This window comes from Nelusetta ayraudi, unplaced genomic scaffold (assembly GCF_046127955.1).
Source record: "Nelusetta ayraudi isolate G7.1 ecotype Tasmania unplaced genomic scaffold, CSIRO-AGI_Nayr_v1 ptg000017l, whole genome shotgun sequence".
Classification (NCBI taxonomy): Eukaryota; Metazoa; Chordata; class Actinopteri; order Tetraodontiformes; family Monacanthidae; genus Nelusetta; species Nelusetta ayraudi.
This window is the reverse complement of record NW_027466067.1, coordinates 6,220,919-6,242,467: the sequence shown is the minus strand read 5'-3', so window position 1 is coordinate 6,242,467 and position 21,549 is coordinate 6,220,919. Positions and strand designations below refer to the sequence as shown.

Sequence of the window (21,549 nt, the reverse complement as noted above, 5' to 3'; positions counted from 1 at the left end):
AGATGTGCTGCCAAAAATGATCCAATTTCACCTAATTGGTCTAAAAATATAAAATAACATTCTATTGTGGAGTGACTGTGCTTTAATGGGAATGTGATCCTATGTTCCTCCCAGGATTTCACCTTTGTGTCTATTGAAACCTTGGCCTGTTTCAATATTTCATTAAGAGACTGTACTGGCATCCACAGACCAAAGTTTGAAACTATTCTGACGCTCCCGGTTCTCCTGGTTCTCCCGTCGAAGTTCAGAATTGCAGCGCCCCCTACCACTCGCCTACCAGTTGAATTGTCTCTCTCTGGAGTAGTCTCAGTTTTTTTGGAAGTTGCAGCAACGTCGATTAAAAACTCATTCCTCTGCTGGAAGTGTTTAAAAAAAAAAAGTATTTTGCGTTGATTGAAAAGGGTAAAAATAGTCTATTGCGAAGACTGTTTGCCTGCCGTCATGATGTTGTCCTCCTCCAAAATGTTCATGTCAAACCTGAAGACACATCTCACATCCCACTAAGCGCTGCAGGAAGCTCAACACTGTCAAGGCCTAAAGAGTTGAGAACATTTATTCAAAATGTAATTAGTCACATTGCCTTGATAAGGTAATTGAAATAGATGCACTGCTGTTGCATTTTCAGTAGGGTAACTTGTAACCCACAACGTCACTGTTGCGCTGTTCACCCCTCGATCAAAATTCATTCGCCGTCACCTCGTCTCGGTAGAAACTTTGAGTCATGTCGACGGTGAGTCTTGCAGACAGTCTCGGTGCGCGAGCCGCCTTCCTTTACACGATTTACTGTTGCGTCTCCGCCCGTCACAGCCTTCCCTCCGCCGCCAAAGGCTGGGCGTGCGCAAGCAGCAAATCACGCGGCAGCGGCAGCGGCTGCCGGCTTTTGTCGCGTTCATTTCCGCCGCACGTTCGCGCACGCGGAATCGGTCCACGTTGACGAGATGCACGGAGGACAGGGGAGCGTGTCGGATTTGCTGCTCTCATTTGCTCCGCTGACAGTGCGCTGGCGGAGAGTGAAACAGCATCAAGCGTCACAGCCTTGTCAGTGTTATTCATTCATTCATTCATTCATTCATTTATTTATTTTCCCTGTAACGCAGCGGGTTGATGTGTCAGGCGCTGGGTTCATCCATCACATGATCCGGACTGTTTTGATGGCTGAGAGTGCGATGCGTTGAAAAGAAGAAAAAAAAAACCCCATCAGACAAGTTGTCATTTACTGACACTAAATCCACTTTCAATTACATGCCGGTTACGCGAGATGGGTCTCTGGCCTCAGAAGTCTTCATTCTAAATGGGAAATGAAATTAGACGGCAGACAGAGAGTTCACTTGTCCATTATCTGATGAAAGTTTGCCAGCCGACACATGAGACACATGAGACTCCGGCGCGTCGAGTCATTTCATCAAGGCCCAGATGGTCATCAGAGCCGCATTTTGCAGGAGGTCGATCGGGCGCTGCTGCCGTTTCCCACATGGACCCGTGGCGCTGCTCGTCTTTGAATCCGCTTCATGGAGTCTCCACCTTATTTTAATTTTTAATTTTTTTTGCAATTTCTCCCACACGGCGAACACAAAACAGACCTGAGGTGTTTTGTTTTTCCCTGCATTGCTAAAAAGGCACCCTGCATTGTTTTTGATTCGCTCAAGGTCCCTCACAATGGCAAAATGCCGGTTGTTCAAAAAGAAGAATAAGAAGACGAGTCTGGCACATTTGTCTTCCTGGTGTCTGCTGTGGGGCTTTTGTCTCGTCTTGGCAGCAGAAAGACTGAGGCCGCTGGTTGTAAACACCCGACGTAAAAAAAAAAAAAATGCCGCGTTAAAATTGTCCTGCGGAAGTTCAGAAGCGAAGAATCGACTGGCGCTTGAGATACGTTCGTTATTATTTCCCTTTCTTTTCGGCGGCCTTCCTAAATACCACGGGGGCATCGATATCTCCTCGCCGATTATTTACTCATTTTCAAATGCCAGTGTAGTTATGTTTGTAATTATGTTATAAAAGCCTGACATTTTGGATGGCTGCTGTTGTTGTTGTTTTTTTTTTGCTTTTTTTGCATTTGTTTGTTTAAGTCCCCGCTGTGACGCGGCCTCTCCTCTGATCCGCAGGAAAAAAGATTCCAGTTTCTTCGCCGCGGGAGCTCATTTGAAACAAGGAGGGGATAACCGTTATCGCTTGCGAGGCGATAACGGCATATTGTGTTCTGGAGAGCGGCGGCGGCGGTACCTTTTTGGCCGCTGCCTCATTCTCACAAGTTCCTGCGGGAACGGGCCGAGCTCGCTGCTTGTTTATTCCCTGTTTTTTGTTTTTTTCCCTTCCGCCGTCCAGGCTGAATCCAATGAAGTGCCGCAATAACCTAGCGAATATGAACGCTGGACTATTGATTGAACAGCGGCACGGCAGAGTGCAGCAATATCGCCGCGTCCCTGGCTGAAAACGCCGCTGTTTTGTCATCTGCACGGCTCTCCTTGCTTTAACATTGCAGGTCTAATGAGATATTTCCAAGGGAGGAATTATTCTTCCTGACTGCCGAAAGACGCGTCCAGTCGGTGCAGCTGCGTGAGTGCTCGGCCGGGGTCAGTGGCGTCTCTGCGCCTCTTTGCCATTCCTTGGTGCGTGCGTGCGCACGCCGTTGTGCCATGACTGTATGCATATTCCCAGTAATGGGTTTTGTGCATCATCCTCTGTTGCTGTTGGCCAGGATGTATCCATGGCAACGTCAGGTTCGATTCCGGCTGCGAGCCGGCGAGAGGGACTTGAAAGGGAGCCATACACCTCTCCTCTCATTTGCCCGGAGCTCTCCTCACTCTGACCGTGGCTAAAACGCCTGGCCTTGCTGAAATCTCAGCGGGGAGCGCAGGGGGGGTCGTGCATACTGTTAACCGCAACTGCTCACATGGCAACACTGCCACCTTTTGAAGTGGCAGGGTAATGTCACCCCTGAGGGGGTGAAGAGATCTTTCCGTGGAACTGGAAGCGGAGAAACTGTTTATCGAGCCTGGCTTCCTGTCCCCCGTGGTGCGTGTGTGGGTGTGTGTGTGTGTGTTGGGAGGTAGGAGGGGTGTTCAGAGAGCAACTGAAATGTCCAGAGCTGATTCCAAGCTGAGGTCAATGCATAACACTTGATTCCTGGCCACCAAAACTGAAGGACCTCGTGTGTTCAACTGATTCTAGCTTGTTTTTCATTTTGCCAATTTCAATTCATTCTGCTGACATTGTTATTCCCATCATGATCGACTCCGTAACTTCACTCAATCGTCTTTATCTATAATTTTCAGCTGATTTTAGATACGTTTCCAGCCTTTATGTAGTGAGGAGTGGTCTGTATTTTATTAGTTGGTCGCTTTCCATTTGTAAAAACCTCAATAAATACGTAATCAGCCTGTGTGTAACACTAAAAGCCCCTTCGTCGTCCCAGCTGTCCGATGTCTTCACCCTGGATTTTTTTTAATTTTTTTTTTCAGTATGTTTTAACGTGCTCAAGTTCACAGGAGGGACAGCTGGATTCGATGTGTTGCTGCTGCCCCCTTGTGGACATCGGGAGGGGGTCTTGCGCGGCTCGGCCACAGTTGACACGATGCCAGAGAACGCTTACGATCAGAGAGCATAAACAGAGAGCGGGAGAAGAGATGTGAATCACTTTGTTTTGTTTTGCTCCCGAGGAGAACACACACGCCAAAACAAACAGACCGACTCCAACATGATGCATTAGCGAATCCACACCGACAGTGTAATTAAGATAATCGGCCTCGCAAGCCTAATTCGACTCATTTTATTCATGGCGCCGCTGCTTTTGCGCTGTTTAATTCTCACCAACAGCGGCAATTTCACAAACCTGACATCTCGCTCCAGATCCGACGTAATAACGTCTGTGAATATTCATGCGGCAGAGGCCCTCGGAAGACTCGGCAATGGGAGCCGGGGGAGCTCTCTGACCTTCTTGTTAGGTCAGACCGGATGCCCGGAGGTGATCCAGTGATCGCTGATACATATTCAAGAACCACAGGCTACCAGGCATCGCTGCTAAACACGCTCCAAGAATTCTACAAGATCAAGGCCAAATTCAAACTCCTTTCTTCCCCACATTGTTATCGTCAGCAGGTTTCTGGCGCATGCGCGTGCGTGTGGTGGTTAATCTCCACAGCTAAACACATATTGACCTAGCATGCCTCCTTTCTCACCCGCTGCCTTGATATCAAAGTTTCCACTTGATTTGAAAAAAAAAAGGAAAAGAAATGAAGAGAAAACAGGCTGCTGTGCTGTTGCAGCAGCTCAAGGCGGGGGAGGGGAGGCTCACGCGGCGAGAGGGTTTTTATTTTGCATTTTTATTAGATGCGGGAAGCTACTTGTTACCGCAATTGGTTCTCAGAGAGCGAGAGCGTGGAACACGTGAGGGTGTTGATGTGGAATGACGTGTCATTTGTAGCTCGGCGTGTCTCTCTGGTGGACGGCGTGCGGATCAGGTGACCTCGTGGAAAATGAGAGATCTCGCTGAAAAGTGGTCAAATTTGATGTTATACTGCACGATTGAGTGGCTGAAGTTGCGGTAAGCTATTCATCCGTAAGCTGTGGCTGACGGATACACTGGTTTGAACCGGTTTGCACTGGTTTGTCCCCCAGCAAACAAAAAAAAAAAAAGGTTGTGGGTTCAATTCCCACCCAAGATCTTTGCAGGTTCTGCCTCTGTTTGCCTGGCTGCTCTCTTTGAACTCCCCCCAGTCCAGTCCGTAGACATGAAAACTAGACAGACAGGCTAAACTCAATCGTCTATGGTTGTTTGTCTCAGTTTTGCACTGCAGCCGCTCCGGGGTGGGTCCCACCTTCACCCTCTGACAGCTTGGTCAGGTTCTTGCACTTCAAATAAAGTTTGTAAGGCTGCTTTAATGATGTCAAAACGAATGTCATTTTTCTGGTAAGCGACTTGTAAAGTAAACTCCAACTTTCCCAGATGAACCTTTTCGACCCTGTTTGGTTCAGCGTGACGGTTTCTCTGCGGTCCCCGAAGGCGGCCCCGTCTGTTCTCGTCGTAAAGAATGGCGTCATTCCCCCGAAACACCTCTACCATTTCATTTTCTGGCACCCAGCGTGTTCCTGAAAAATAATCCCGGCGGTCTAATGGAGGCGGATCAATACGGATAGATGGCTCTGTTTCGCTTCCTTTTCATATCACGGCCCATCACCACCTCTGGGAGCCCTGCGTCTCTGCATCTCCAATCTCAATAATGAGAGGATCCATTTAGCATGTGTTTTTTTTTTTTTTCTTTCTGCGCTCCCCCCCCCAACTACTCACACATATTTGGTTTCAGTTAATTTGCTTATCACCGGAGTGCCGGCAGCTATGTGGAGGGTTTGTAATCTGAAGGAGTTCTTCTGCTTGAATTGAGCCATTAGGCTGCAATAACAACGGGTGCAACGCAAACGTCTCGAGTTGAGTTTCTCTGCCTGTGTTTGGCGACGGCGGTTGCTAATTTCCCGCTTGCCTCCTGACGCCATCAGCACTTCTCCCCTGCAACACCCGAAAGAAATAATTTCCTCTCCGATTGCATCGTTCAAATCTGTCCATTTCAATCCGTTTGGAATCCTGCATCCGTCTTCTTTTTCGCTGTCTCCTCAAGTTCAGCTTGCGCACCAGTCGGCAAACTTTGCTGGGATCACTGTCTGCTGCGGGGACGACTCAGGTCACATCAGCAGGAAAAAAAATGCCTGTTTAGTGTTTTTTTTTTTTTTTTGCTTCCATTGTCTCCCTCTTTTTTCTTCTTCCTGTAATCGGTGAAACTGTGCACCCCGGCACGGTGACCTGTGGCTCAGCCCTGAGGGAGGATAGAGTGTCCTGTGCTCGTCTTGGCCTCCTCTCAGCCTCCCTTACTCCTCCTTCTCCTCCTCCTCCTCTTCTTCCTGCTACTCCTCCTCTTCTTGCTACTTCTTGTTGTCTCTTGCGAAATAGCTGGAAGAGGTGCTTTTGCCCCCAGGACACGAGGACATACCAGTGTGATCGGAAGGCTGGGAAGAAGTAGTTTGAGGTCTTTGGGGTCTTTGGGGTCTTCCTCCCAGCGTTTTGGCTTTTTCTAGTTTCTTGATGATTCTTGCTGCCTTATTTCTGCATTGAGATATTTAACATTTTTACAATATATCTTCCTAAACTACCTTATTGCCCCCTGGACGCTTGTACAGCCTCAGGGTTGCCCTTCTTGCCTTCCCCGTCAAGCCTTATTGACTTTTATATCCTGTCAAAATGCCAGTCCGGATCATGTGCACCATTTCCTTCTCCGATGACGAGCGCGGCGGAGGGTACGGGAAGGACGGGTTCGATGACCACTACAAGCGGGTGAAGAAGGGTTACGGCGACGGCGACTCGCTGGACTACCGGGACGGATGCAGCCAACTGGACGAGCACAACGGCGAGGAGGAGGGCGAAGTGGGCGAGGTGGACGACCTGGCCACGTTCTTCGGCAACTGCTCCCTCCACGGCGCCAACCACGTCTTCGTGGAGGGCAAGAAGTTCAGCGTTCGCCAGGGCTTGTGGGCGTTGGTCTTCACCATGGCCCTGTCGGCGTTCCTGCTGCAGGTCGCCGACAGGATCATCTTCTATCTCCAGTTCGCCCGCATCACCATGCTGGATGAGAAGTCGGCTCCCAACATGACCTTTCCGGCCGTCACCATTTGCAACTACAACTTTGTGCGCAAGTCCCAGATGAGCTTCAGCGACCTGATCTTCATGGGGCCGCTGCTGGGCTTCGAGGAGGGCATGGCACCTGGGTTCCTACTGGCCCCTGAGCCGGACCGCCTGCCGGGATCCCGCTTCAGCCTGGACGAGTTCTACAACCGCACTCGCCACCGCATGGAGGACATGCTGCTGGAGTGCAAATTCAGAGGCTTAGACTGCGGCACGGAGAGCTTCAGAGAGGTGAGACGCACCAGGGAGTATGTTTTAGCACGTTTCAATCTTTTTTTGGAAGGAGTCGAACCTAAATTGGAAACCACCAGGGCAGATCAGGATTTACATCTGTAAGGAATATTCATGGGCATGGCAGAGGGGTGCAAGTTTACATTACAAAAAGATTTGGAAATGGGGACCTCAAGTTGCAGATTGAGGAGGTTTTTCTTTTAACTGTGCTTGTTGGGACAATTTAAACATCCGCTAGGAACAAATGCTCATTTCTAAAAGCTGAGATTTGGAAGAAGTTCTCTTATTCAAAGCAAAGAGGTCATTTGTTGCTTTAAGGTAATTCAGTTACTTACGAAATCTCACAGTCATTGCTTTAAATGAGTGTTTTTCCACATAAGCAAGTCCCCTTGAATAAAACATCAAATAAAACCTTTGAAAAAATAAAAAAACAAAACGTAGGCGACTTCGTAAAAACAGGCTCCGTTCCTTGAAGCGATGCACTTGGCATGCGGCGTGTTTCCCCCGCGAAGTAAACACCGGAGGGAAGTTTTGGGGCTCGACATTCCCCGAGGTTCTGGCATTTTTTGGCTTTATGTCTGCCGCCCCGTGCTCCCCGGCCAGTTTGCACATCAGACAGCAGCGGGCCGAATACCAAATCACCGGAAAGTGTTGACAACACCAACACATTGGGCTATTGATTTGCCTGACCTTTCGCACAGTTATGGATGGATGCGTGCGGACTGCTAATGGGCACGCTAAAGTTACACGGGCTGCAATTACATCGGCGCGTAAATGCGTGAACATGACACATGATTCCCGTCGAGACTGACAAAGTGGTGTGACGCTTTTATTATTCACAGTGCAGGGAAGATTACTTGGCAAAATGTAACTGGTTACAATTATGAGTTACGCTATTGAAAATGTAATATTGGTTAAACCATTTCAATTTCTTAATCAAAGTAATGTAACTAGTTTAATTACATTACATTGATTACATTTACCTACTTTTTTTTTACTTTTCATCTATTACTTTTCTACATTTTTAATAGATGTTCTCAACTGTTTAGACCTGACAGCGTTCAACTTCCAGCAGCACTCAAAACAGACGTGAGATGTCAGATGTGTCATAAGGTTCGACTTTGACATTTTGGAGGTCGACAACATCTTGACGGCAGGAACATTCTTCGCATTGAACAGTTATATTTGCACCCTTTTCTGATATCTGTGCTAAATATTCTCAATGCTTCCAGCTATGGAACCTGTTTTTAATCGACATTGTTGTTGCTGCAACTTCGAAATCGCTCAAGCTACGCTACAGAGAGAGACAATTCAACTGGCAGGCGAGCGGTAGGGGGCGCTGCAATTCCGAACTTGACAGGAGAACCAATCAGAAGCATCAGAATAGTTACAGCTTTTCTCCGTGGAGGGAAACAGAAGAGGATGGTGCTCGTGCCAAGCCAGTGCACGAGAAAACCAAGCAAAGCCATCTTTACGAAATAGCTTTGCTTCGTAACGTTGTTACGAAACAACGTTACATGTAATTTGATTCTCCCCAACACTGACGTTTTTTTGTTTTGTTTTTCCGCACTCAATAACAACGTCTTTGTGGAAGCAAAGACGTTTGACTGGGTTCTTGGTTGGTTTTGCCTGCGTGGTTTGGGGCCACTCCCTCATGCGTAGTAAGTAAATAAATGCACAGATGTCCCTTCACAGCGAGAAGGTTGCGGGTTTCTCTAGCGAGTTCAAATAGATATTCTGGCCTTCTCTCACATACAGAAGACATACACATTACACATTACACAGCACACTAAGTTCACTGGCAACTCTCAATTGTGTGTAGGTGTGGATAGTTGCTTGTCGCATGGTGTTGGCCCTGCAGTAAACCAGCGACGTGAACAGGTTTAACCCCACCCACACCCAGGGTTTAAACCCGCCCACACCCAAAGACCGCTGGGATCGTCTCCAGCACCCCGAGACGTTCAAACACCGTGGTGGAAAAGAGAGAAATCATTAAAACCCTGTTTGAAAAGCAGCTTCTTTTTTCTATCAGAAGCCTTGACAACCGGCTGGGAGTTTTTTTCTGCGGTGGTTCTGAAGCTTCAGACAAAAGTCGAGAATGTGGCCATTGTCCTTGGAGGCTGTCATCTTCTGTCAATGTGCCTTTTTAAAAGACAAAGTGCGGTGACTGCGGTGGCTGCGGTCTGATGTTTTATTAGCCTGTAGGTGAGGCAGCCTGTGCCCAGGCTTCGTCTCAGTCACACCAGTTCACTCCGGCTGTCTTCTGCTCTTTCTTTAAAAGATCTCAGATCCTCTTGTGCATGGCGGAGAAGCGATGGCGGTCTCTTCTACTTAATTTTGCGACGTTATTGGCCAAATTGTTTTTTTAGTGACCCATTACATGTAAATATAACACAGCCCCCACTATCTGACAGCTCCCTGTCGTAGCGCTTTGTAATAGCATAACTCCAGTCATTGAAAAATCAAGGAAGCAGTGCATGTCTGCAGGTTTATATTTGTGTTTGCAGCTGTGTGGAGATTTCACAAACGGAGCTGACGAGTAATCATTTCTTAGCCTGGACTTAACCGACTAATTATCTGTTTCCAATTTGACTTGAACTCCACTGATGGAATCATCGATTCGTCCTTCAGCGCAGAAAATATTAACTAACTGCTGGCCGCTCCCGTTTATTGCACGGAATCTAGAGAGTGCATCGTGTTTCTTGTCAAATATCTCATAAAAAGTAGTAATAAAATCATTAGTAAAAGAACTGATCCTTAGATTACAACTTTTTTTTTGTTTTTTCTACTTAATAAGTGTCATGTCGCCGCTAATAACCACAAGTGTGTCAACCATAACTTGAGGGAGTGGGAGAAACCCGCGGGACTCTCTAGTCTCCCCACGACATAAATCACGCGCGTCCATTACATTTTCTGTACAGTGGATCAATAAAGTGTTTTTATTTGCCATTTTGTGGCGCGGAGAGCAGTGAATTCCTGCTCGGGCCTGTTTATTAGATCCACTAAGGAGCCACTAACGGCCCGCTGACTCCATTGTTGGTCTATTGAGACGTGACATAGGAGGGAGAGTCGGCCCTGATTGATTGCTTTTCGTGTCTTCTAGTCTGCCCCCCCCCCTCCTTATTTTCCTGTCGATTCATCCTCTGCGGCGCCGCTCGGCTCCTCAGGTTGCAGCGAAATTCTGCCCCGGCGCAAAATATGAACCCCCCCGACGGAGCGGCGATCAAACCCTCTGTTTCCTGCCGCCATCCGCCAGCCCATTAGCTACAGCTTGCCTTTCCCTCACGCTCAGCATTGTCAACAGATTGAGCTCCGGTTACGCCCTTCTCCCGTCTCCTTCAGACCGTCCAGGCTGCTCACTGCAGGCCCAGGGCTCCGGCAGACACACAAAATAGGCCGAGAGACGCTGCGAGGGAATGTTTTCTCCCTCTTACCGAAAATGAAAAGAAGAAACTTCAAAATAAATGCCAGGGCTACCCTCACCATCTGGCTCCGAGCTGTAAATACTTGTTACGGTTCACTACTTCCTTTGAGCCGCCGTCGGGAAGAGATTGTATCGGGGAAAGTGTAATGTAATTATCGTCAAGCATATGCCATGATAAATTATGTGTAAAGTAAATTAGGCCCAGCTATTTAAGAAAAAAAGAATGAAAACGAGTGTGGTGGTAGATCATAATGTAATAAAGCAGACTTATTATTGCACAGCCAGCACTGGAATGTGTGCCGAGCGCCATTCTTCATCCGCGTCTTTTTTCTTCTCTCTTTTTTCTCTTTGGAACCAATGGCTGTGCTACACCTTGTGCAATTAGGCTAATTAAACTGTCACTTCAAGTAATGGGAATGGATTTTGTGCCGGCCGTCGTAATGCGTTGTCATTCCGTGATTTATTTTACTCTTCCCTCCTGCCATCACCCCCCTTCACTCGCGTGAACAAACTGTTTTCTTTTGGAGCTTGATCTTCTTTTCTTTTTTTTTTCCATTCTTGCAGCCTCATTAGTCGGCTTGAGGTTCAGATCCATCTGGTGATGCAGTGGGCGCAGCAGCAGTGGCAGCAACAGCGGTGGCAACAGCGGCGGCAGTAGCAGCAGCGTGGCCACATTGCTCAAACGCGGTCTGCATCTGTGCCGTAACGTTGCTTCTGATGTGTCACTTTTTTAGCAGCGTCGCCGGGGCCTCCCACGCCTGACCCTGCCGCTCGCTAGGCCCAATCCGACTAATGGATTTCAAAAAGAAAAATTAGGTTATGGAAATGTGTTTGATGAAGGGGATGGAGTAAAGGCTCAGTCAGAAATTGGCCATAGTTTCCTCTCTCTCTTTTTTTATTTTTTTTATTTGTGGGCGCAGGGGGATTTAAAGAGGGATGTGGCTGCTGAATTGCCTCCTCCCCTCTGAGAGGTGACAGCACCGGGCCATCAAATATTGATGCCAGCGCAGAAATCCAGATTGCTCTCTATGACTTTCTCTCATCTTCCCCTGCCGTTATTAGCCTCTTTTTTCCGAAGACGCCCTCTCTCTTTTGCCGAGCTGGAGGGGCCTCGTCACATTCGCATTTCATCACAAAGCGGATCTTTTTTAAGAAAAAAAAAAAAAAAAAAGTCATTTTGGGAGAAATCAGTTTACCTACGACTCGCTCGCTGCAGCCGGGTTCCCTCCCAGCGCCCCCACATATGACACTATTCCATTATCCCAATGCATGAAGAGCAACTTTGAACCCGCACAGTGTTGTTTGGGTTTGGGTTTTTTTTTTTTAATCCGATTGCAGAAAATGTAATATCTGCTTTGCTTCGCTCGTGTCAAACAACAATCACAAGGGGGCAGTCTTTTACAATGATCTCCCAGAGTAAACCCACTCCAGCTGCCGCTTCTGGGACTTCTCCTGTTTTCCCCTCGCTGCCTAAGAAATCAATCTCGCACGTATTAATTACATCTTCAAAGGCCATATCTGCGCAGACACTGAGATGCATACAAAACCGATCACATGAAAGGAAGCGCAGTGATTGCATTGTTTCCACCGTGTTAAACGCGCTGTGTGTGTTCAGAGGATTTAAAAAGGGGGGATGTGGAGGTGGGAGGGGGAAAAGAAACAGAGCCATGTTTGCTCAGCGTGGCGTAAAACCCATCGTCAGCCGTCCTCCCCGTGAGTGCACACCGGGGGCCGCCGGCTCGGCGGGAGGGACGCCGCGTCCTCACGCCGTCTCTCCTCGGTTTCCGGGCGAGGGATCAGAGCGTTTTTTTGAAATGCAGCCACCGCAATTAAAGGGCTCATCAGTCATCTGCGCATGGAGGCGCGTTGGAGAGGCGCGGCCTCACCTCCCGCTACGGACCGGCCCGTCTAAGTTGCGCCGGGCGCCACGTGACTCCGAATGAGGCGGCACCCCCGTGTCACAAATGGCGGCTAATTACGGGAGCGGGAATTAATGAACGGTGGAACTTTTACTTCACGCCGAGCTAAACGAGGACTAACGATGTGAAAATGAGGGATTCCGTCGTCTGGTCGGACCAATTTCTCCATGAAATGTCCTCGTGACAAGTGTCCTGCGCGGGGCCTCTGGCCACTTACCGCCGGCTAATTGGGCTGCAGAGAGGCCCTTAATGTCTCCCTTCAGGACCGCCTGCCCTCTCCCGGCGTTAACTCGGCACCAAAGTGTTTCCCGCTCCGTGATTGGTATCGCAGGAGATAAGTGGCGTCCTTTGAAAAGGCAGCCTCACTTATTTCAATGCACACTTTTGGATTGTCGCTGAAAACGACGAGCAAATCGTGCTGTTTTCCATAGAAACATTTTTCTGAATCAGACATAAAATAAGGCCATTCGAACATGAAGATCACTGGTGATTTAGAGCAGGAGAGAAAATGCGCATCTTCTTTTTTAATCCCCCCGGTGGTTGAAAATGATTTTATTTTATTTATTTTTTTTACATGCGGCTCCCTCAAATCCTGCAGCAAATGTAGTATCTCAACAAAAGTTATCGCCTCCAAGACCGAACACATATTTTCTTAGTTATTGACTTGGCTCGCCACAGCGGCCGAGCTGCCTCTAAATGTAAATAAAACTAAATTGCCAAGAGTCCAGCAGTGAGCTAATGTTAGTCGAAGGCCTATTGATCGGGCAGCTGTGGTTTCATCCCCCGAACTCGGAGTCGCCCTCGCGGTGGCGTCGCATTTCTGGGCGGGAGGGTGGGGGGGCACGGCAGGGGCCAAAGTTGCGGCTGCAACTGTTGAGGGAATAACGGAGACGAGCTGTGAAGACGGCGAGATCTCCAACCTCCTTGATCAAAGGTATTTATCAGGGCGTGATCTTCTGGGCAGCTTGGAGCCGCAGGCTTATTAGCAGTCGGGGGGGTGCCAGCGTTTTACACCAGCAATTAGAAGCGACGTTGGCCCGCGCGTGCGCACCGAGGCACCAGTCTGATGCAGAAGACGCAAGCAGCCGCAATATAACTTTCAGGAAACGTGTGGCTGGAGGGATTGTTTTTGCTGCGGAGCAACAATGAATTCCAAATGAAAAGATCCAATTGGGTGTGAATCCACCCACAGCTGCCTTCAGTCTGATTCATCCCCCCCGTTTTTGGCAGTTTAGTCCATCTTTCTCTGTGTTTGTGTGTGTGCATGCGTGTACGTACGTCCGCTGTCTGAGGGGGTTGTCAGCCAGTTAGGCCTCTATTGACACCCCTTCATTAGCCCCTCTCCTATACAGCATTTCTGACAGGCACCCCGGCAAAGGTGCAACACACACACACACACACGGTTTTGCGCTCGCCCGCCTCTTGCCGTCAGCCGTTTAACAAGCTGCAAGCTTATTTGGAGCAAAACAAGTCCCTGGACAAGGGGGACAAACACCAACTCAGCACGAACAATTCAGTGCGAGTGTATTAAATTAAGGCGGAACATGTGGGCACCAAGGCAAGTGGGATTTTTTGGGGGGTTTTTGGTTTGTTTTTGTAGCTAGACAACTGCAAACCGACCTTCTCTGGCCGTTTTCGTTCAAATTTCAGCCCTAATGTGACTTGACTGTGAGAAGGAACCTCCTCCCCTGCTGAGGTGCTGCTCCATCTGCACGTCTCCTTGAGCAAAGAAAGGAACAATCCAAAAGCTATGTCTAATTTTGCCTTTTGTGTTTTTGGGAGGGGGGCACTTTTTCCTTTCAACTCACTTCGGTGCATAATCCAGCGAGCGCTCTGGAATTGCCTCCCAGTGTCTGCTAAAACAAATGAATGGATGTACTTTCAGAAGAAGGATTTGTTTGTGCTACGCAAACAGAACGGTGCTATTTATCCCACAAAGGCCTTTTCATCCTCTGCACCCCGAGCAGCAGCAGCATCGGAGCCGTCGGGCCCTTTCGTGAGGACATCGAGACTGTTATGCCAGAGCCGAGCCGAGCCGAGGCGCCGCTCTCTGAAAGTCATTCATCAGAACGTCTCGCCGAGTCTCGGCAGCGCAGCTGTCACGGCGCTGCCAAGATGAATTAGCCGTGTCGTTCCGCCTTCCCTCATGCAGGGGGAGTCCTACTACCTGCCTGTAAATATCAACCCGCGTCATCCGCCTCGGCAGTCGCCGCTGTGCCTGTCATACGTGGACATGAGTAACTAAGCCCGGCCACATATTGCAGCCATTCACAATTCACAATTCATCAGCAGGTCCAGCGGAGCTCGCTGCAGTTTATCCAGCAATGTTGACGCAGGAGCTTGTTCTCCCGATGTAGCTCTTTTAAAACCGGTATTAAAAGGGGCTTAAAGGCTTCACACTGTACCTGTCTGTGCTTAAAATGCCTGGATTCATCTTAATATTTATAGAACGTTATCAACAACGCGCGCTGGATTTGTTTGTCGTCGGCTGTGGCACACCTCTTGTTTAATTGGAAAAGCTCCAGCAGCAGGCCTTTAATCTCTTGACATTTAAACCCTGGCGCGCGGCCTTCCATGGCGACGCCCGTCGTAAAGGAGCGCCACCGGATTAAGAACTAGCAGTAAACCAAATGGTTTTCATTTTATTGCCTGTTTTCTAAGCTCTTAAAAAAATCGACTCTCGTCCTGTGTGGCTGTGTGTTTTTTTTTAAGAGATCCTCCGAAATTGTTTTGTGTTTTTTTGCCACGTCATAAAGTTTAGAGCTTCAAGAAACAGGAAAAAAAAAAAACAGTAGCCGAGACGATGATGCTGTGCGTTTGCCTTCAAGTGCATTGTGTGTACTGATGCCTCTTGAAACTCATAGAACTTTCTACTTCTTTGTCATTACTTCTTTCAGAAAAAAAAGCTAAATCGAGACTTCCAGAAACTTCTCAATGATACTGCCATAATCCTACTCACATATAAATGCAGTTTTGCTGCAATATTGAATTGTTCTTGGTCTTCATAATATTACTTGTTGCCTCTCAGCCGGGCTGAATTAGTCAAGCACTTGTTCAGTGTAAGTCACAGCTTTTTGTATTTGTAAGAATCTCACGCAAAAACATCTCCTGATCCTTTTGTTTTGTCTTTGGACGCCAAAGTACCCCGACAACGACAGTGTCGCACCGCGTGCTCACATCCTCGAGGTCCGCGAGGTAAACTTTTAATCTCCTGACACCAAATTCCTAATCTCCCAAAGTCTATTGATTCATTTGGAGCGGGGCCTCGGCGTGGCACGCGGATGAATTCGAACCTCAGCCCGTGGCTGCGGGTGGCGGCGGTCACACTTACTTCCTCGAGGGCAGATTGCGCCTCAGTAATCCTCAGATTGTCGGTGTAGCTCAGCACCTGCTACTCTGTCCATTTCGCCGCCGCTCCGGGACCCCTCGCTGCCGCAAATCTTCAAACCTTCTTTTTTTGGTTTGGCAAAAGCATCAGCCTGCAGGAGACAGAAACAAGACAGAGGCGGCCAAAGAAAATTAGACTGACTGAACGATAGATAAGAGATGTGCAAGATAAAGGGAGTGTTGGCAAGGTCGGGGTAAATAATGCTGTGCTTATACCTTGACAAACAAACAAGAGGTGGAGGGGGGGCACCAGGGGTAATGATGTAATCAGTGTTTGCGCAGTCAAGTCTGGAGGTGGAGGGAGGATGAATCGGGTGTTCTAGTAGTCGGCCGACGTCACCCCAATTCCGAACCCAGAATGACAGTTTGATGAACTGCTGAGAGCCTTGACAGAGCTGCGTCCGTCCGGGCGAGCACACGCACAGGGCGACGGGTTACCGGCCCGTTCGGCTTCCACATGCGCGGCAGACGAGCTCTGTGTTCCTCCGACTCGCGTATTTTAAGCTAAATATTTCATGAGTAATCAATTTTTTAGAATCTTGCCGTACTTAAGGAAGGTTGTGATGCTCATTTCAGGTTATTCCTTTGCCATGTTTCAGGGCGAGCGCGGCCGTTGCATGCAGATGGACCATTTCTCACCGAGTCGTAAACCCCCCTGCGGCCGTTAGATTCTCCCATTTCCAAAACACCGTCTCCGGAAAGACTTACCTCGCCAATGGAGGGGAACAAATCAAATTAGGTTTTATATGTTTATCTTCCCGATATCGGCAGAACCATCAGAATATGGGCAACACAAGCACCGCTAGGTTTGAACCATCTGTTTACTAGTGTTGCAGAGTATCGATATTGTCTGCAGATGAGCCGACGTGCCGACGTGCCCCCCAGGCAGAGCCGAGTCCCAGTGTCATCACTTGAAGTCCACGGCTGTTTTTAGAAACGCTGAAGGTTACACACACACAAAAATCACATCATGAACAGAATGAATGTCTCCGTTGTGAATGATGAATTTGCTTTTCAAAAAGAATCTAAAAACCTTTGTCTGTGTTAATGATGTTTTCTATTTCAATTATGCACATCTAAGTCCTACCAGAGCAAGGCATGTCAAAAAATATATTTTTTTTAAATGATGACAGCTGTTGAGCAGCTTCTTCTTTATTCCTTTTTCCCCCTCTCTCCGTCCTCAGTCATCTTTGAAGTGGCCGCCTCATTGACTTTGCTGATTGAAAGTGATCTGTGTACTTTCAGAGGATGTGTCAAAAGGCTAAAATTCACCCTGGCCGCCCACAAAACCAAGACTATGGCGGATAATTCTTATTCACTCCAGTTCCCAGCAGTCCAGCAACTAATACTCTGTGGCCGTCGCCGGCTGCCATAACAAGTCAACAACGCTTTTTTTCAAACAAAACTGACGTCTATTGGCAAAAGGAAAAGTTAACTGCATTTTTTTTGTGTCACTAAGTTGCCACTGACAAGACTGAAATTCAGAATTTGTCCATTTGTTACCTGGGTGCAGGGTTTTACTGCTGATGAAATCGTCCATCGGCGTTATGTTGGTGTCTCGTCATTTCATTGGTGGAAATGGACTTTGGCTTTCGATAAATACAGACAAGTCGTCTTTATATTTAGCTTCAGGTCAACAGTGTTTTGGCCCCTCAACTCTGTTGTCTTGAAAGAGTGAGGTTTGAGGGATTGTGATGACTTGAAAAAAAATACAATTTTCTTTAAATTTCTATTCATTTGAAATGTTAATATTTATTTAATAGTCGCCCTGCGATGAACTGACGACTTGTCCAGGGTGTCCCTTGCCTTCGCCTTAAGACAGCTGGGATAGGCTCCAGCAGACCCCCGTGACCCTGAGCTCGGGACTAAGCGGGTATGGAAAATGAATGAATGAATGAATGATATTTAATAGTCATTACAATCATTACAAAGCCTTTTTTTTTTTTTTTTGCCATGCTCTAGTTTTGTTGCCCCCAGGTCCCCTGATAAATATCCAAGTTCTCCTTCATAATGACTTCATTAGTACAAGTCTTTTCCCAAAGTCTCTTCGCAGCATCCATTTGTTATTCTGCTGTTAATGTTCTCTGTGTTTCTGTCAGGCCAGTTTATCATTATCCCCTCACCCAAGCAGATTAGGCTGTTGCTCAGACCTTCTGCTGTGACATCTCTCTCTACTGATGAGCAGCGGCCAGGGGAAGCAGCACGGAACCAATGATGTTAAATGCCAAAAGTGTTGGGTTTTATTTCTTATTTAGAATAATACAAAATAATCAGTTTCTTCATAACTATTCAAAAATTGAGAAGATTTTTGTTTTGGGTGGTATTTGTGGAGACGCTTCCAATTTTGACACCATCTCTAAAAATTATCCTGAAATATTTATGGATAAATCTTTTGTTGTTGTTGTTGTTCAAGGAGGTTTGGCTGCATCATGCCGACTCTGGCATTTTTTTTTTGTATTATTTATTGTCAACAAGAAGGAATACCAAAAATAAATCCTTCTACTTGCCCTGGATGTGTGGCATGCTGATAGTGTGTGAAACTGCCAGGTTTGACTTGGATGTTTGTCATGCGGAAGGGAACATGTGAGCAGCGGGAGACAAGGAAGATAAAATAAATAAATAAAATTTCACTTGGATATATTTCGCAACTATATCACAAATGCATGTGGTGTGGAAACACTTTTATCCACCCCTGCTACATAGTGCTGGGTTCTCTGGGGGGACTGCTAGATCTGCAGGGTGCAGCAACGTGCGATTGCACACTTCTCAATGTGAACCCATTGGGGGCCCACAGCTAAGCAACCGTTCTCCATTACTCCCTCTATTATTAAAACATGAGCAATTAAAGAAGCAGGAGGTTGCCCTCACATGGGACGATATGACGTGTGTAACATAGCTTTTCATGCGAGGGGAAGAAGAGGGGAAAAAAAGTGCATGTGGAGAAGGGTTGTATTCTGTATGCTCCCTGCAAACACACTGAGAGATTAAACCGTTGGGGGTTGCCTGATTTCATCTGTTCCTAGTGGTGCTCCACTCTCCTATCATGTACACTTTATGTGTATCGCCATGTAGTCCGTGGGAGGGTTAGTAACAACTGGACGGAAAGCAGCCCCGTGCTCCAAAGCAGCGGACTGATGGAGTTAAACTTTAATGTGGTTAGAGCAGGAAACCAGTAGCGGATGTGTTTGTGCATCTGAGTCCCAGGCAGGGGATCATGTGGGGGAAAAACTCCATCCCAAATAAAATCTGATGAACACTATTGCGGTAATGCCTTCATTAAGTCCTGTTTAGGCATTTTTAATCATGCTCCATTTGCCAACTTGAAAAAGGAGTTCAGTGCCAGCACAGTCACCAGGGGGCACCACAATGTTTTTTTTTCTGATGTTTCCTGTTAATGATTGCTGTAACATGCCAAAAAAAATAAAGCCTGAAGGAGCCACAGTTATGATCATTTAGGTGCTCACGAAGATTTTTTTTCTTTTTAAAAAATAGAAAAAGCTGCCGTTGAGGAAAAATAAAGTCCTCATAATCGTTACCTCGGCTACCAAGACCTTGAGAGTATGTGCAATCAACTCCAATCTCAGAACAAAAATAATAATAATAATGATAATAGGGTCAGCACTCTCTGCAGATTTTGCTATATGCCCGCTGTCAAAACTCATATTTACTTCCATACCAAGATGCCTGTGTATCGTTGTGTATTCACAGAGTGTGGTAACACAGGTGTGTTATAAAGCCTTTGATCATTGTTTACAACCTCTCTGACTGTTTTCTGCTGCTGTCACCCTGGTCAGGTCTCAGTAGTTACCTAACTTACGTTTAAATGATTTTCTGTCAAGGGGAGAAACAAGAAAAAGCGATTCACTTAGTACCCCCACTTATGTTTTCGCCCTCCTCACGGCGCACCATTTCCTTCACGCCTTCTCAGCATCAGCCACGCAGTGCGATGAACAGCAGACACACGCACGCTTTGCCCCCAAAAAGAAGCAGAAGAGGGTAGGAATCCAGCGTGCCTGCTGTCCGGCTCTTTTATCCTTTGGCTTGGAACACTATGATGATGACTAACCAAGCATGAAGCACCCATTAACCAGGCCCCTGAGAGGAAAATGGTGTTCACAGAATGCTTCATCATTCATGTGGTTCATGCCCTCTGCGTCCTGCCTGAAAACAATTTCCTAATTTCTACCATGCCCAAGCCCCACTGAGTAAATAAAAGGGAAGATGAATCCAGATAACCATTCTGGAGTATCACAGAGGGGAATCCCACGTAATGGACGTCTACTGTTGCCAATAGACATGATGAACAGATGAAAAGCATAACTTGGACTTGTACTCGTGCCGCTTGTGTGAGGATGTCATCAATGTGTCCTAAGTGTCCACAATATGTGGCAACTGAGTTCCTGTTGAAACAGTAGTGGTTTCCAGCGTACCCACTGAAGCCCCCTAGCCGGGAATATTGTGTGGCCAACAGCTAACCTGACACATGAGGCTCTCCTCCTCTATGACGAAACCTTCCATCACTTAAGTCTTAGGTGGTGTAGCACCTGAAATTACTTTGCACAATCATCTCCCGGGCTCTCTCTGAGGTAGACTAGACACTGCAACATTAGGAAGCATATAAATACAGGCGACAATTGCATGGTGCACTGTTGCATAACCCGCACCCACAGGGTGGTGAAAATCGACTTCATTGACATGTCGATTTCAATTACCTTTGTCGTCAACATTTTACAGCTGTTAAAAGAAACTGAGCAGAATATTCAAAGTGAGGATTTTCTTTACACATGTTTCACTAAAATGTTTGGGATGCGGTGCCTCCAATTTACCCCACAAAATTTAAAAGTCAACCACTGGAAAAGTAGTTACAGACACCGCAGACTTAGCAGCTTTACCTTTTTCATTGAAGTGCAGAAGAATACAAATTATGAAACTGGGAGCGGGGGATTATCATTCCTGTCCATGGTGTAGTGTTGGTTGAACGCACACGACTGTGTGCGTGTGTGACAGGCTTGAAAAGGAAGACAAATGTTGGTCAGTCTCAAAAGCCAATGGGTTTCTTCAGCAAACAGCACTAATGATATTCTGTGCGTGAGAGAGTTGAAGGGAGAGGATGAGGTAGAAAAGAAAGAATATGGAACAGAGGAGTAGGAAGCTGTTTGTGCGCAAAGGGTGTTACCAGCAATGCATCCATTAAGCATTTTCTATCACTTGTTTTTAATTCTCCTGCACTCAGAGTTGCAGGGGTACCGAAGTCTATCCCAGCTGGACTAAAAAGACTGGGTGTAGCCCAGACTACAAGTCGCCAGTTCATCACAGGACTAATACAAAATAACACAAGACACTTGCAGTCACACCTTTGACTCAAAGAGTTTTCTGGTGCTTTCACGTGGCGAAGTTTTCCGAAACTATGACTTTCTTGCTGTGAGACCTTAGCTAACTTAATTCTTAGAATGTAAATGTCATGTATATTTTTTTTTTTGGGGGGGGGGGGACAAACAAAAGTAGCCAACAAGCTGGTAATTTATCTTTTGAGAAGCAATTGTTTGCGTGTCTAGCAAGCAAAACTTAAGCTAGCTAGCACAGCTTCATGCATACTAAGTCAAGCTCATGTTATGTAGCATGATGTAGCACCTGTAAAGGCTGCGTAGGTGACATTGCGGTTGTTTTTTTGTTTTGTTTTGTTTTTTTTATTTTCATTTTAATGTTGGGTGGAAGTGAGAGACTGCAACATAATAAAACTGCTCTGCCCAGAGGAAGTGATCTTAGCCAACATACTGTAGGTAGTGCGAAGGTCGAGATGCTGAGCTTTGTCAAAGTGTACAGGGCTCTCCGAATATCACAATTAAAATATTGTCGTGGCCCCAGACTAAATCCGCCGTCTCTTGGGAATCGCCTCGGAATTGCTTGGAGATCAGCGCGCT

The 21,549-nt window shown here is 47.0% G+C and overlaps 1 protein-coding gene across 2 annotated transcripts in view; it reads left to right on the top strand.

Moving 5' to 3' along the window:
* The window catches only part of asic1b (acid-sensing (proton-gated) ion channel 1b), a 140,039-nt gene that overhangs the window by 88,027 nt on the left and 30,463 nt on the right, over window positions 1-21,549 (top strand). Inside the window, exon 1 of one of the 2 annotated variants that reach the window (XM_076025038.1) lies at window positions 5,973-6,898. The exons of the other annotated variant lie outside the window; for it this stretch is intronic. Within the exon in view, the coding sequence (XP_075881153.1) occupies window positions 6,227-6,898 (672 nt within the window). The 5' untranslated portion in view covers window positions 5,973-6,226. Of the gene's footprint in view, window positions 1-5,972; window positions 6,899-21,549 lie in introns of those variants that run through there. 2 annotated transcript variants of the gene reach the window in all.